Genomic DNA, 16,877 nt, shown 5'->3' with positions numbered 1-16,877 from the left:
TTTTTTTTTTTTTTTTTTTTTTTTTTTTTGCCTCTCTGTGGAATTTAAATTCTATACTGAGGAAAAAATATTCTACCACTGGCTATATCCACTGCCCTGTGAAAGTTTTTACTTACATATACACACATGGACATGTAAATAATATGTACTTGTATAAAGTACACTCATGCATATATAATTTTAAAATATATTTTCTTATTACAAAATTGTTAGAATGTTAGAAAGTATTTAACTTTCAAAAGACTGTTTATAAGTCCATTTTTGTGTATGTCCGAAGTCTTGCGATATGTAAGATTAATGTAAATACATCTGTGTAAAGTTAAATTTCACTTTTGTTCTAGAAAAATTGCATACCTCTAGTTATTAACCTTTTAAAGGCTGCTTTTGAACTTCTTGAAAATTATGGCGTTAACAATGTGCCTAAAACAAACAAAATATAAATGTACTTAATGGTGCAGAATGCTCCCAACAATCCCTGTAACCCATATGGGAGATAATGAGATGAGAAGAATAGGGTATTCATTTGCTTTTAATATCCTTAGTATTGTTGCTGTATCTCTTGGGCTGAGACCAGCTAAAATCGCACACTGATGCCCTAAATCTTTTTCTCTTTGTAGAGCTGTCAAGACTGTGTTTCCAAGCAAGAGAAGCCTCATCATAACTCGGTCTACCTTTGCGGGATCTGGCAAGTTTGCAGCCCATTGGTTAGGAGACAATGCAGCCACCTGGAACGACCTTCAGTGGTCCATCACTGGCATGCTTGAGTTCAACCTTTTTGGTATCCCAATGGTGAGTCCCTGACTTGACCTCTTATGCATATCAATCCTTAGAAAGTCTCATTTGAACAAGTTTTGAAACCATAAAGACTAGGGATTTAATGTCTAGAGAGCTTGTACTTCAACATTAATAAGGCTCTGATGCTGTGATAGCCTTTCCTGTATTGTCTTGTGAAGACAGAAAGAGAAATGTTGATATCTCTGGAATATTTCTTTGTATGAAAGTATACAAACATACAGAAAAGTGCATAGGTCCTTAATTTATAGTAGATGAATGTCATACACAGAAAACATCTGTGTATCTAGCACCCAGACGAAGGAAGATAACATTTGCCAGCACTTGAGAGGCCTTAGCATCTTTTAGTTAAATTTAACATATTAGGGCCAGGGATTTAGCTCAGTGGTTCCGCTGCTTGCCTTGCAAGCACAAGGACCCAAGTTTGACCCCCATACCAAATAAAAACATTAAAAAATAAATTCAACATAATATATTTATTGAGTTTCTACTGTGTCCAAGGTGCTGAACTGAGTAAGCATGGTGAAAAGTATAAACACAGAAACAGTCACACTTTTAATTTCACAGAAGAATTTACAGTTTAGTAAAAGGAGACATATATGTCAACAAATGCTGATGAAAAACTATAGCAAAGGGCCAGTAATAATGTATGTGTTAACTGTTAGGGGAGATCCTGAGAAAAAAATTAACTCTGATAAGATTATGAGGAATAGAGCGAATCAGGAGAAACTTCATAGAAAAGAAGCTGCTTGAGTTTAAATTAACAATGTGGGGAGAAGCACACTTTCAGGTTGAGGAAGAAATGCCAGCACAAACAGTATGAGGTGGAGTACTTGATGTGTCTGGAAGGATTGGTGTATGGCATTGAAAAGGGAATGATGCTGAAAAGGTTAGACTGGAAGCAGATTTTTGAAGAGTTAGTAGAATAAGCAGCAAGAATATTCTGGAGAGTTTTATATAGATGAGTGACATGATGAGAGTTCAACTCTAGAAAGTAACTCTGTTACTGGTGTAATAAAATAATAACATCAGCACTTTATCAGTTACTGTGCATCAAAAAGCTATTGTACTCACTTTCACAGAATAAGGAAACAGGCATAGAAAGGTTGAATAACTCACCCAGTCATCTAACAGTAAAACGTGGGCATGGGTTATTACCCAGTTCTGATCACATGGTATGAGCTTTCTCAGTTAGAGGTGTTAGCAGAGTTCATTTGGACAGTCCATGGTAGAAAGCAAAGGAGCATGGTGGAAGTGAGGTGTACATGCTGTCTGTATGCCTTTGCAGGTGGGTGCAGACATCTGTGGCTTCTCGTTGGATACCTCGGAGGAGCTCTGCAGGCGGTGGATGCAGCTGGGAGCATTTTATCCGTTTTCCAGAAATCATAATGACAAAGGCTTCAAGGTAAGGCTCCCAGAAAAGCTAATCAAAATAAATTTGATTTGTTAAGATATGTTAAGATGGAGCTGACTTCATCCTTGCCAAGAAATCTGAGCCCTTCCACTTACACTATACTTCACTTATACTAATTTGAAATTACCTAGGACCAGTGTTGTATCATAAAAACTCCATTGTCACAGCTTCTCATTAGGAAATGCCAAGTCTGTGAAAATTTTCTACTTGTACACTTTTTCTATATTGTTCACTTTACAATGAGAGGCAAATGAGGAAATATTTCAAAATTATTTAAATGGCAGTCTCCCAACAAGAGCAATTCTAAAGTATGAGTGATACAAGATGAGTGGCAGGCTGCAATGACCACGTGGTTGGGGAAAGAGTCCCCCTTTGCTCAGCTATGCACTTAGAAGCAAAGATTGTAGACTCTGTCACAGCCTAGTCAGGAAGAAAAATTCTTGGTTGTGATGAATGGGGTCTGAAATTCTCTGGGTGCCTCTGATATCCTATAACCAACTCACAGTTGCAAACTTATTTCCTTCAAGGACCAAGACCCTGCCTTCTTTGGAGCTGACTCCTTGCTGTTGAATTCCTCCAGGCACTACCTTAACATCCGCTATGCTCTATTGCCTTACCTCTACACGCTCTTCTACCATGCTCATAGCCGGGGGGACACAGTGGCCAGGCCACTTCTGCATGAGTAAGTCTCTCTACCCCACATAATTTTGTTAATACAACTTCAGTGACATTGACCACATCATAGAAATGTCAAAGTGAAAATCAGAAAAATTCAAGCAAGTGTGTGTTTGTGTGTGTGTTCAGAGCTTTAATTGAGTTTATTGGTACATTTTAGGGATACAGTACAGTTACATTCATTGTTGGCATCTTGTACCTCTACATGAGAAGTCTTGATTCTCATTTTTTCCCCTAACCCCTGCCCTCCCTTCAGTTCCTCCTCCCCTCCCCATCTACAAACACTTTATTTGCATCTTTTCATTATCTCACATTTTTTTCTTTTCCCTTATTACCCTTCCCCTACTTGGTACATTTTAGGGATACAGTACAGTTACATTCATTGTTGGCATCTTGTACCTCTACATGAGAAGTCTTGATTCTCATTTTTTCCCCTAACCCCTGCCCTCCCTTCAGTTCCTCCTCCCCTCCCCATCTACAAACACTTTATTTGCATCTTTTCATTATCTCACATTTTTTTCTTTTCCCTTATTACCCTTCCCCTACCCATCTCACCTTTCCTACACCTTTAGCTCTTTCTTCCCATTTCTAAATGTCAGTAATCTTATTTGAAGGGTGTATATTTAAACATTATAACCTATTCCATTTTGAGAAGAGAACTAGACTTAAAAATTGTGGGACTCACAACCTTTTCTTTGTTCTGCCACCAACTAATTCTGTATCTTAGAAAGTTCATTTAAGCTCCTTCATCCTGAGTTTTGTTAGTTTTTTTTGGAGACAGGGTCTCACTCTGTAGTTCAGACTGCTCTGGAACTCACTCTGTAGCTCAGGCTGGTCTTGAACTCACAGCACTCCTCCTGCCTCAGCCTCCCGAGTGCTGGGATTACAGGTGTGCACCACCATGCCCAGCTGTTAGTGTTTTTCCTTTTTCTCATAGTTCTGGGAATGGAAACCAGTTCCCTGTGCATGACAGGTAAATGTTCTATCATTGAGCTGTACCCCAAATTCTTTTTAGTCTTAATTTAAAAGATTTGGTGACTTGATTCTGCCAGTCTCTCCTGTAATGCACTGTGATGCTAGGACTCATATAGGAATGAACCTATAATTTGCAAGCAAATAAAAATATTATACGGAATCTGTAGAATTTCATAATTCTTACATACATGCCTGCCAGTGGGCATCTCAGATTTCACTCTGCAAGTGGGTACTTATAAACCCTTTTTTGTCAAAATACAGTCCATTGTGTGTGTGATAGACAAGGTCTTCAGGAACACTACTGTATATTCATTTTTGGAATAAGTTTTTGTCATCTCCTGGAATTTTCTTTTTAAAAGCAGATAGCTTGAAATTTTCATTATTTATTATTTTTTGTAGTAAGATCCAGTTTCTTCTTGGTAGTCAGCTGGAGGTCCAATATATATTGGTTATCTTATTTTTAAAAAGAGGAATATGCTTAGAATTACAGCCTGGAATCTGCTTGTAACACATGCATAGGGACCTCGGTCCAACCTGAGGGAAGAATAGGAGGGTACAGGGGTTGGGAAGAGTAGATCTGTCTGGGGTGGGGAGAGGTGAGAGAGAATAGATGTCACCGAGTAACCTTGGGGGTTTGCCGTGGTAGCCTGCAGGCTTTGGAGAGTTTCGGGGAAGAGCTGGTAGTAGTACTGGCCCATTTTTCGGTGACTCTCTTTGGTTCTAGATTCTATGGAGACAACAACACTTGGGGTGTGCACCGACAATTTCTGTGGGGGCCGGGCCTCCTCATCACTCCAGTTCTGGAAGAGGCAAGTGTTCTTGCGGAGACTGATGGTCCCTGCTTTTGTTCCTATGCTCTCTCCATCCCAAACCCTGCTCTTTTCTCTTTTTTCCAAATCTATTTCCAACATCTGTGGCTCAGTCATCGCTGAAGAGAAGGTGCATGGGTTTTGGAAAATATTGTATCTGATATACATTATCCTATCTAGAAATCTTTTATTTCTTGGCCAAATTTCTGCCAATGTAGAAACATCTACTGACAACTATAGATTCAGGATTAGTCTGATGTGTTGTCAGATAGTCATAGCAGAGCACTGCTTTCTCTTTGATGTAGCAGCAGGATGCAGCATGGACCAGCACTTACTCTAAAGTCAAACTGATCAGGATGTGATTGTTTTCTCCACTACTTAATGACCTGTGTGATCTGGAGCAAGTTAGTGTGCTGGCTTCTCATCTGCAACAAAGGAATAATTACAGTACCAACCGTTTGGCGCTATAGGGAAGATTAAGTGAGATAATGTATCAAAACCTGAATGCTTTCCACATTACTTGTTTCATTATTATTACTCTGCTTAATGTCTCATTTGGGATTTTTTTCCCTGAAATGCCAAGCTATTATCAGATATTATCAGATATTATCAGATATTATTCCCTGAAATGCCAGATATTATTTATTATCTGTACATGAGGAAAGGCAGAAGAAAGTAATGATTCAATAATAGAGAAAAGAAAGGCCATGTCTGCCCTTTAAATATAGTTAGGAATTTCCCTAAGGATTGCTAGGAAATCCATTTCAATCCCTTAGAGACTGAGTCATAAAAGACAATATTTTGTTTTAATTTTAGGGTGCAGAGAAAGTGACAGCATATGTTCCTGATGCTATCTGGTATGACTATGAGACTGTAAGTAGCTTGGATTTTCTTCAGCTCCTTTATTATTATTTTTTTTATTTTTTGGTTTTTTGAGACAGGATCTTACTCTGTAGTTGAGACTGACCTGGAACTCACTATGTAGCTCAAGATGGTCTTGAACTCACAGTGATCCTCCTACCTCAGCCTCCCGAGTGCTGGGAGTACAGGCGTGCACCATCACGCCCAGTTTTCTTCAGTTCCTTTAGACCACACATACAGCTTAATAGACAGTTGTTTCCTGGAGAGAGAAACAACTACACCTTCACAGTAGAGCTGGATAAAAGGAGCCTAAGGCACTTAATATCAGTCACAATAATAATAATGCACTTATATTTTATTCAATAATTTGATAAAGACGAATGATATGAGCAAATATTTGAGGGGCTCATGGGCAATCTGAGATTGTTTAGGAATTAGATTATTTATTCAAAATCAGTTCATATAATCTATCTTAGTCACTTTCTTGTCACTAGGACAAAATACTTGACATCCACAAGTTAAAGGGAGACAGACTAATTTTGGCTCACAGCTTCAGTCTGTGGTGGTCTGGCTCCAAGGCAGAAGCTGTATGGTGGAGGGCCATGGTCCAAGAAAGCTCTTCAACCATGGCAGCCAGGAAGGAAAGAGAGAGAAGGGAGAGGAGCCAGGGACAAGAACCTGCCAGGTCATACTACAGTAAGTGGCCTCTAACTAGATCCTTGCTCCTAATAGCACATTCAGGTAATGCACTCATCAGTGAATGAATCCATTGATGAGGATAGCACCTCATGATCTAGTCACTTTCCAAACACATCAAACTTTTAGGGGGCTTTTAGAGCTAAACCATAACAATTCCAAACAGTCACACCATGACATAAACATTCTCACAAACTCTCCGCTGACCATAACATGTTCCTAGTTTTTTTCTTCTCTTGTTTGATTGCTTGAGTAGACAGTAATGCAGCTAAGTGGAAAGGGGAGTACAATAGATAACTCAGCACATGAGTGACCAGAACAGGTGCATGTGCTGCCAGGCCAGTGTGTTTGATTTATTTGCCTTCATCAGGGAGGCCAATTGGAATGGAGAAAGCGAAGCATTGAGATGGAACTTCCTGGAGACAAAATTGGACTTCATTTACGAGGAGGCTACATCTTTCCCACGCAACAGCCAAGTACAACCACTATGGCCAGGTACAGCATGGATAGGAGTGTCTTTTAAGATAGAGGGTGCAAAAATTGTCATTTCTGTCCCTCTCTGTTGACCAGCAGTTACAGAAAAACCCCATGTGGAACTCCACAGGGCTGCTGGCATGTGTGTGTGTGTGTGTGTGTGTGTGTGTGTGTGTGTGCGCGCGCATATGCATGCACGTGTGTTGGCAGGTGGTCATTAGACTCTCTCCTTGGATTTTCCTCAGCCTCTTCTCAAGAGACTGTTGGTCTAGTGCTACACCTAGGTGGATTTTGAGAGACCTTCATCATCCCAGGGCTTCCTCAAACCCTCCAAATTTCTCAAAATGCACAGACAGCCAGGATAGTCGGCCTTTCTAGTTTGCCTGGGCCTGTTGCCATTTTAGTATTGAAATGCTGTATCTTGGAAAAACCCTCAATTCTGGCTACAGAGCCAAATTAGTCTCTTTGCATGCCTTGGCTGGGCCATCTACCCATAGTTCTGCATTCTTGTCTCAGACATTCTAGAGTTGGGATCCACTATCCGTCCTCCTGTAACCTCAACACTTCCTATTCCTTTTCTCATAATGAGATGTATCTTTCTTGTGATTCAAAGCCAGGTTAGAAAAACTACTTCTTGCAAACTTCAAGCCTCCCTCATGTTATTGATTTTTTAATTTTTATTTAATTGCAAAAATTGTAGGCTTCACCTGTACTAAAGAGGTGCACTTTTATATCTTTATGTCTCTGGAAGTATTAGCTCATTTGATTTTAATTGACTGGGAATTACTAGGAAGCTAGAAACCAGTCTTTTCTTTTGAACATCCTTTACTATCTTACATTTTCAAATTGTATACTTTTAACAAAAATATGCCTAAATCCAATATAAATTGGTTTCTTTTTTCTTTACCTGTTCAGCGTTAGGCTTTCTGCAAAGTGACACTACCAAAATTATCTTTCTAAAATGAAAATCTTAACTTGTTGCTTTCCTGCTTGAAGTGTGGACTCACTTATTACTGGGATGTTCAGGGTCAAGCACAATCAGATTCCAAGATGACCTTAACAACTCTCTCCTGCAATATATCAGCAAGCAAACAGATTAGCCATGAGAAAAATATTCTATTTACCAAAAAGGCCCTTTGACTTTACTGTATTTGGATCACATATCCATTACCCTTTCCAAAAAGATTAGGGGCCTCTAACTTGCTGGGAAAGCATTTTATCACTGAGCTGCACTCCAGCCCCTGTGCGTACCTAATACAAGTGAAACATGGATTTATCTGCAAGATGTCTTCTTACATTCTTCCAGTAGAGGAAGTGCCACTACTTCTAGTATCTGGTCATTTAAAAATACATATTTGCTCCTTAGAAGACTTTCATGTTCTTTTTGTTATTATTAAATATAGCACTGTTACTTCATGCTCTAAGTCTGAATATTCTATTACTTGAAGTTCTTAGGAGAACATTAATCTATAGTTATTTCTGCTTTTGTTGATGCTTCTTACCTTATTTGATGTTTTGTTCTTCAAATGTGGTGATCTTAAGGGCCCACGTATGGTCTCCAGAGGTGATTTCCTTCCCTTTGGTTGCAAACCAGTGACTGCTTCCTACTCAGTATCATGTTTAGTCCCTTCAAAGACTCTGGCTTCACACAGGCATTGGAGGTTCAGGCACTCTATGTTTGATTACCAGGTTTAGTGGCCCACTTATAGCTACTATAGACCTGTTTCAGGTAAATTTCTTGTGACATTACTGAGAGAAGAGAAATAAGTTCCTGCCAATATTTGCTTTCTGCCTGAAATAAAGCACAGTCACTGTCGGGTACTTACTTGTCTTATTTGAAATTTGATGGAAAGATGGGGCAAAAATTTTGAAGCCCTTTTTGTCCCTTAAACAAATCTTTTTTCCCACAGTCGGCGGAATCCTCTGGGTCTCATCATTGCCTTGGATGAGAACAAAGAAGCCAAAGGAGAGCTCTTTTGGGATGATGGGGAATCCAAAGGTGAGTATTGTATTGGGAGGGGTGCTGTTCGAAACTTGCATATTTGACTTGTGGCCCTTCACTCCTGCTGGTCCTTTGACGGTGTGAGAAGTCTCCCTGCACACAGAGTAAAAGTCAGCTTTGTTCTGTTTGCTGCATTCAGGAGCAGTGAAAGATGAACCACGGTTGTAAGGAAAACTTATTTCTACTTCTCAGATCTCCCTTTGGCCATTGATCTATAACAGGCTCTTATTTTATTGTCAGTGATACCAGCAACACAATTTTTCAAGAATGTCTAAATTTGGGCCAGGGATTTAGCTCAATGGTTCCACTGCCTGCCTTGCAGGCTCAAGGACCCGAGTTTGATCCCTAGTACCCCCCGCCGCAAAAGAATGTCTAAACTCATTCATCTGTTATATAAATATCTTCACTCAAAAGAAGTCAAGGAAATTATCCTTCTCTATTGCACATACATCTAGCCAGTCTTTTAGCAGTGTTGAAGATTAATTATAATAATGATTATTGTGATTGCAGCTTAAAAAATAGATTTCCTTGAGCAATGTGACTCAAAAATACTTGAGAAGGAATGTTTTCTAGGTTGCAGTAGGAAAAAAGGAAAAACCAGAGACCAAAAATTCTAGGAGGAGAAAATACAGGAAAGAAGTTCTTTGATATTGGACATGGCAGTGTGTTTTTGAATTTGATATCAAAAGCAGAGGCAAGAAAAGCAAAACATAACAAATGACACTACTGTGATATAAAAAGCTTCTGCATTACAAAAGAAACAGTCAATAGTGAAAAGGGAACATACTGTACTGGAAAAAATATGCACAAACCATAGCATAAATAAAATATCTACTGGAGGGGGCTAAAAAAAAACATATATAAGGAACTCTTAAAACTCAATAATGAAAAAAATAAGTGACCTGATTTTAAAATGGGCAAAGAACTGGAATAGATATTTTTCTAGTGAATACATACAACTGGCTAACAGGCACTTAAAAAGGTGCTGAATATCACTAAACAGCAGAGAAGTGCAAATCAAAATTTATAAAATTTACACCTCCCACCTCTTAGGGTAGCTACAATGAAAATGATAAGATTGCAATTGTAGGCAAGTATGTTGAGAAAATCGATGAACTTTTGTACACTACTGGTGAAAGTATAAATATATAAAACCATTATACCAAATGGTATAATATTTTGAGGATCCTTGAAATATTGAAAATGAACTGCTTACTGTATATGATTTAATAATCCCATTTCTGAGTTTACATCCAAAAGAAATGAAATCAGTATGTTAGAGAGATATGTGTGCTCCCATGTTTACTGCAGCATTATTCACAAAAGCCAAGATACTAAATCAAACTAATAAATGGGTAAAGATGTTGTGGTAAATATATACAATTAAATATCATTTAGTTGCATAAAGAAGGAAATATTTTCATTTGTGTTATCAAGCGTATCTTTTGAGGAGAGGTAACTGAGATTTATTCTGTGATGGACAGGCCAGTCTAACTTGTCTTTCTTTTAATTTCAGACACCTTCCTCAATAAAATTTACCTTTTATGTGAGTTTTCTGTCACCCAAGTGAGTAGCAAGCTTCTGTGAATCTTAGGAATGGGCACTTTACTATTAGCACATATGGGTTGTGTGTGTAATTATGTTTGTAATTTCATTTGTAGTAAGAACACATTTCCAGTTATGATTTATCTCCCAATGATTGCATCATTTGTGTTATTAAGAGATGACAATAATGAAAAAAAAGCAATGTTTCAAATATAATTTTCTAAATTGTCCCTCTCTGTATGTATGTTCCTGATGTTTTTTCTTAGAGTATTTTTTTTTTTTCTTGGTACCATGGATCGAACTCGGGTCCTTGCGCTTGCAAGGCAGGCCACCAAACCACTGAGCTAAATCCCCGGCCCTCTTAGAGTATTTTTTTTTTTTCTTGGTACCATGGATCGAACTCGGGTCCTTGCGCTTGCAAGGCAGGCCACCAAACCACTGAGCTAAATCCCCGGCCCTCTTAGAGTATTTTTAAAATAACCTTTTATTCCTGAAGCACACATTAGTAGAGCACTGGGGAGGATTTGGTGTCACCTGTAGCATTTGAGTGATTAGAGAATCTGTGGGTTACAGGCAAACCTTTGTGTTTACTTGTTTTGCAGAACCACCTGGATGTGAAGATTTCTCAGTCAACCTACAAAGACCCCAATAACTTAGCATTTCAGGAGATTAAAATACTTGGGACACAAGAACCTGCCAATGTTACAGTGAAACAAAATGGTGTCCCAACTCAAGCTTCTCCTAAAGTCACGTATGATCCTAACCTGAAGGTAAAAGTCCATTTTGTTGAGTTTATTTTAGTATCCTTCCTAGCATTATGGTATTTCTTCCTACCAAGGCTGCATGGATTCTTGAAGAAACACAGAGCATTTCTTCTGTGGGAGAGTCAAAGGGGTGGGAAGAAAAATGAGAACGAGGAGATGCCAGAGCTAGACTGAGACAGGGAGCTGCTGAGGAATGGGATGAGGTAAAATGGTCTTTCCATGCTCACTGTCTCCTCTGTATCTCGGTGTTCTGCTGTCTTCACTTAAGAAATAGTTATGAAAGACAGAAGAAGAGGAGAGTGAAAGAAGTGGGGAATAGGATCAGAAGAAAAGGGGTCTGGGAATTTATGGGAGATACTGACAAATAAAGGTAGGGTGTAGAATTACATAAATTAGAATTTTGAAGGCCTTATGTTTTAATTGTATTAAGATACAGTATATAGATTCTACTTCTACCACATGCATTTTCAAGAAATACTTGAAAGACTTGAAAGAAGCATTTCATGATCCTACATAGTGGCTTCTTACTTGGTTAAATGATAATAATAAAATACATTTTCATCAGTTGTAATGAGGCCTGAAATTCTGATCAGTTTGTATTAAGTTCCTCTGGTACCTTAGTTGTGAAGAATCCTTTGCCTGTGTAATTTTAAGCAGAGGTACCCAGGTATTCCTTGCATTGGATCTGTACAGTCAGTGTGATTTGTGAGGGATCTTACAAATTTGGAAAAGCTAAGTCACTTTAGACTTCTATGACATATTAACAGCCATTGACATTTTGTCTTTTTTTTTTTTTTAACCAGGGATTAAACTCAGGACCTTGCTCTTGCAAGACAGGCACAGAGCCACTGAGATAAATCTCTGGCCCAACATTTTGTCTTGTCAACAAATATGTAGGATACATACATTATAAAGTTGGAAAAAAATGTGATATATACCTGGCCTTATACATGAAAAGCTATTTGAAGGATGCCTATTTAAATAAATGACTAATCCATGTTTGCCAAATAAATTGATTAACTTAAGAAAAAGAAAATCTTCTGATGGTTGAATTTGAGTGGTGGGAAGCATAATTAATACATATGTAGCTAGAGAATGAGAATTGAAACCCAACATAACTAGGAAATGTTAGCTTATGTCTTAAGTTCAAAGTTTAATGGGATAGTTGAACTAACCTTCTTGAAGAAGGTAGGGCTAGAAAGATGGTGTATCAGGTAGGGATTCACTAGCTACAAGTAATAAGATACCACAAATGTTAACAAATTGGGATAGCTTGCTTTCTACATTTATAAGATTAAAAGGCAGAAAATTGTGGGCATTGGTTCAGTGGATTAAGGTTGTCAGGATGGTCTTTTCTCCAAATTAATGGGAAGTGTCTGCTTAGATTTCACTTGATCTTAGCCAAAAGGCCAAGAAGCGATCTGCTTAGGTTTCAGTCACCATCCTGCTATTCTAGGATAAATTTTAATGAAAGAAAAATGAAGAAGAAAAAAAATAGGAAAAAGAAGGAATAAGTAAAAGTGAAGGTGCAGACTGTCACATCAAGAAAAAAAAAATAGGGCCAGCAAATTTCTGTGAACTTGAGGTCACCTTTCATGGCCAAAGTAATACTATATTCATTAAAAATTTAAGTATTAGTGGGAACTTTCATATTACAAAGTGAGTAAATAGTAAGAAGTAAATAGTAAATAGTAATAGTAAATAGTAAGGAGGAAGTATGTTATGTGAATTCCATTGTATTCCACAAATAGGCACCATTTGATTTACCTAGATAAAATATTCCCAATTGAGATATCAGAATATGCCAAATTAGGGCTGGGAATGGCTTTTCCTCTTCAGTCTGTGGATCTTGTATAACAAGCTAAGGTAGATTTACTTTGGAAAGGAGATCATTTTGGACAAGAGGAAATATGTAGTCAGATTTTGGAAGGTCTAAAGTGCCTCAAAAGATCTCTATGTACATGTACCAACTCCACACAAGAAATGTAAACATTAGATATGCTAAACATGTGCAAAAAAAAAAAACAAAATAGAAAGCAAGGAAATCAAGAAATGGGTGATGGGGGATTTATCTCAGTGGTTCTGCCACCTGCCTCACAAGTGCAAGGTCCCAAGTTCGATCCCTGGTACCAATGAATGAATGAATGAATAAACAAACAAACAAACAAATAAATAAAGCCTAACCTTGGCAGTAACACCCACCATTAAAAAATGGGTGGTGGGTGGGAAAAGGGACAGAGGTTCAAAAGAAGGAATTAAGATGTGTTATGTACTGTACCAACTTCCCACAAAGGATTAAACATTATGCGCAACACAGATGTACTAAAAATGAAATTTAAAAAAGATCTCATAAAGATCCTTGATACTAGGCTTTGTTGGAGGTAGAGTTGGAGGCTGGGGATTAGGAGGACAGGAAGGGCAAGATGATTTATCCTAGCAGGAGACAGGGAGAGAATGAGAAACCTTCATGTGTGATCTTACTACTCCACACACATGACAATGTTAACTCTAAAAAGTGCTATTTATGGAGAAGTCAAACAAAAGAACATGTAAAAAATGTGACATTTGAGTTGATGAGTGGGATTTAAAGAATTTCAGGTTTTAAACATCTAGATTTGGAAAAATGAAGAGGATAGGATGTTAGAAATGAAAGGAAATATGATTTTTTTTTCAGCTCCTAAATTTGCAGCTGATGAACTGAGACCCAAAAACTGAAACAATTTTCTAAGCGTCCAGGGAAAAATGAAAATTAGGACCTAAGCCATATAAATGTCTATTTTTTGTTGTTGTTGTTGTTTCATAAATCCAGACACATGGGGAACACTGGTTTAGGGAATAGAGGGAAAAAATGTAAATTAATCTGGGAGAGCAGAAGAGAGTCTTCCTGCCAAAATAAACAGGAGGAAGAGGAGTTAGGGAAAAAGGTGGTGATTGCAATAAGCGTTTTTTTTTTTATACCTAAGTCTTTCCACTTTATAATGTACGATATTCTGACAAAGTAATTATATTTGCCCTCTTACCACAGAATACTTCTGCTATTGCATATAAACTACAGGCATTTGTTATTTGTATTGTCGAGAATCTCAGCTGAGGTCTATTTGTTTTCCTACAATGTTTCAGATTTTGCAGGGCCTGTGTCTTCTGAGCCTAAATTTCCCTGTGACTCCTCCATTCCTACAGGTTGCTGTTATCTCAGAAATTAATCTTGTTCTGGGAGAAGCATACACAGTGGAGTGGAGCATAAAAATAAGGGATGAAGAAAAAATAGACTGTTACCCTGATGAGCATGGTATTTCTGAAGCAAACTGCATTGCCCGTGGCTGTGTCTGGGAGGTAAATGTGCTGATAGTTAATGTTCACTGAAATCCTCTCCTCTTCTATTTTATTCATTAAGTTTATTGGTACATTTTAGGTATACAGTATAATGACATTTCTCATTGGGAATTTGTAACTGTATGTGATATATCTTGGTTCTTATTTTTCCCCATTCTCCTGCCCTCCCTTCAACCCCTGTACCCCTCCATATTTACAAAGACTTTATGTTTTTTCCTTTTCTCATATTTTTTCCTTTCCCTTCCTTCCTTTCCCCTATGCTCCCACTTTCTCTTCCCCTTTGGACCTTTTCTTCCTATTTCACATTTTCTGTTATACATTTTGATTTTCATTTACACTTTTAGCTTCTCACACCAGAGAAACTATTCAGTATTTACATGTGTGTCCTATTTATTTCACTTGAGTATGGACTCATTGTACATCTATTTAGCTATAAATGTCTCTAGTTTATCATTTTTTATGGCTGAGTAGTACTCCATTTTAATAACAAACCCACATCTTCAGGCCAAGGATTTAGCTCAGTTGTTCTGCCGCTTGCCTTGTAAGCACAAGGTCCCGAGTTCGATTCCTGGTACAAACAAAACAAAACAATCCACTGAAAAACCAAAAAAACAAAACGAAACAAGACAACAACAAAAACACGTCTTTATCTAGTCACCAGTTGATAATGTCATGAGTACCATATAGGAACCTATGTAGTCCACAGAAAAAAAGGGCTTTCAAGGAAACTTATCTGGATGTGAGAACAGATGGGGTAGGCTGGAATATCTTTATTAGGTGTTTTGCTTGGTGATCAGTAATTGAACCTATTTGAACTACCAAAGTGTATATACTTAAATAAGTGATGGGGTGATTTCATCTTGATGTAATTTGCTTTTTTCAAGTCTTTCAGTGAACACATGCTGACAAGTATATTGACTTTACTTTTCAGGAATCCAGTTCTCCTGGGGTCCCTTTTTGCTATTTTGTCAACGATTTGTACGCTGTCAGTAACATTCAGTATGACTCACAGGGGGCCAGCGCTGACATCTCCTTAAAGTCTTCTCTTTACACCAACACCTTCCCCTCCAGCCCTGTGAATCCCCTCCGCCTGCAAGTGACCTACCATAAGGATGAAATGCTGCAGTTTAAGGTAAATTCTGCACAAGTATCATATACATTGACATAGTTTGACATTATCTAACATTGTCCAAGTGTTGTATATACCTCTCTTTCATATCCCAAGGATGAGATTTTCTGAAAACAATAAGTGGGCTTGTTTAATTCATATCCCTAGTTGAGTATCAAACAGAAATATAATAAGCACTCAGATAAATCATCAATTTAAATATAGTTTTCATAAAAGACATTTTTTTAATCAAATGGAATTCCTGTTTCAGGAAGTATTTTTGTAAATTCCAAAAAGTTTCCAGGGGGTGAAGGGAGGGCAGGGACAAGAGGAAAAAATGAGAACCAAGACCTGTCATGTAAAGGTACAAGCTCCCAATGATGAATATAACTGTATTGTATACCTAAAATGTACCAATAAACTCAATGAGGAAAAATCAAACAAACAAACAAAAAGTTTCTAAGTACTCACATACACCCATATATACACATACAAGGTAATACACAATATGTTCAAAATACTACACTAATTTCAAAATGACTTTTCCCATTAGCACCAATATAAAGTGAATATGTTTCCAGAATAGAAGCCTTAAAAATGAGATAGAACAGAATCATCTTCACACTTTTAAATTTGACATTATTTCTTGATATACTAATTAAAATTTAGAATAATCTTAAAAGACACAAACATATAGTACCCAGACTCATTGTCAGAGGTATGAAGGTTATACTAAGTGTACCAATTTCAGTACTGTCACTGCCTAAAATGTTTTTAAATGACAAATAAGAAGAATATATCTTTAGGTTGTACAGCACAATGTTACAGTACATTCACACATTATGATCTGTGAAACTCAGGATACTGAGATTATCATCTCAATCATCTAACATTTATTTGTGATGAGAACATTCAAAATCTTACTATGTTGAGTTTTGACACAATATTGTTAACTACAGTATAGTCATCCTTTATGTAATAGAATAGCAGAACCTTTTCTTCCATCTATAGCCTCACCCAAAATGAATTTCTTCTCCTTAGATTTATGACCCCAACAACAATCGCTATGAGGTCCCAATCCCACTGAACACACCCAGGGTTCCTTCCAGCACCTCCCAGAATCGACTCTATGATGTCCTCATTAAGGAGAATCCTTTGGGGATTGTGATTCGCCGGAAGAGTACAGGTGCTGTAATGTAAGTGGCTTCTAGTCTGTCTGGAATTGCTGGTCACCTACATTTTCCTTGCCAGTCCATTGTGTACTCTGGTGTGGAATTGCTAGTTACCTATACTTTGTCAGGCATTGTCTTGGATATACCCCGGCTCAAAGCATGACATTGTTCATTTTCAAATCCATGAATAAGTTATTTTTCAGGTCTGTTATGGAAAATCTTTTGCACCCTGAGAAAGAGTTGATGTATTTTTGTGT

At 37.7% G+C, this 16,877-nt stretch overlaps 1 protein-coding gene across 1 annotated transcript in view; it reads left to right on the top strand.

Moving 5' to 3' along the window:
- Positions 1-16,877, top strand: part of LOC104850657 — a 264,398-nt gene that overhangs the window by 41,721 nt on the left and 205,800 nt on the right. The window contains exons 16-27 of the mRNA XM_033764494.1: positions 618-789; positions 2,081-2,197; positions 2,734-2,888; positions 4,581-4,665; positions 5,482-5,538; positions 6,593-6,717; positions 8,607-8,695; positions 10,215-10,264; positions 10,846-11,013; positions 14,188-14,340; positions 15,272-15,472; positions 16,490-16,644. Coding sequence (XP_033620385.1) covers positions 618-789; positions 2,081-2,197; positions 2,734-2,888; positions 4,581-4,665; positions 5,482-5,538; positions 6,593-6,717; positions 8,607-8,695; positions 10,215-10,264; positions 10,846-11,013; positions 14,188-14,340; positions 15,272-15,472; positions 16,490-16,644 — 1,527 coding nt within the window. The remainder of the gene's footprint in view (positions 1-617; positions 790-2,080; positions 2,198-2,733; positions 2,889-4,580; positions 4,666-5,481; positions 5,539-6,592; positions 6,718-8,606; positions 8,696-10,214; positions 10,265-10,845; positions 11,014-14,187; positions 14,341-15,271; positions 15,473-16,489; positions 16,645-16,877) is intronic.

Source organism: Fukomys damarensis, unplaced genomic scaffold (assembly GCF_012274545.1).
Source record: "Fukomys damarensis isolate Sample0158 unplaced genomic scaffold, DMR_v1.0_HiC HiC_scaffold_16, whole genome shotgun sequence".
Taxonomy (NCBI): domain Eukaryota; kingdom Metazoa; phylum Chordata; class Mammalia; order Rodentia; family Bathyergidae; genus Fukomys; species Fukomys damarensis.
This window is presented reverse-complemented; position numbering and strand designations above follow the sequence as displayed.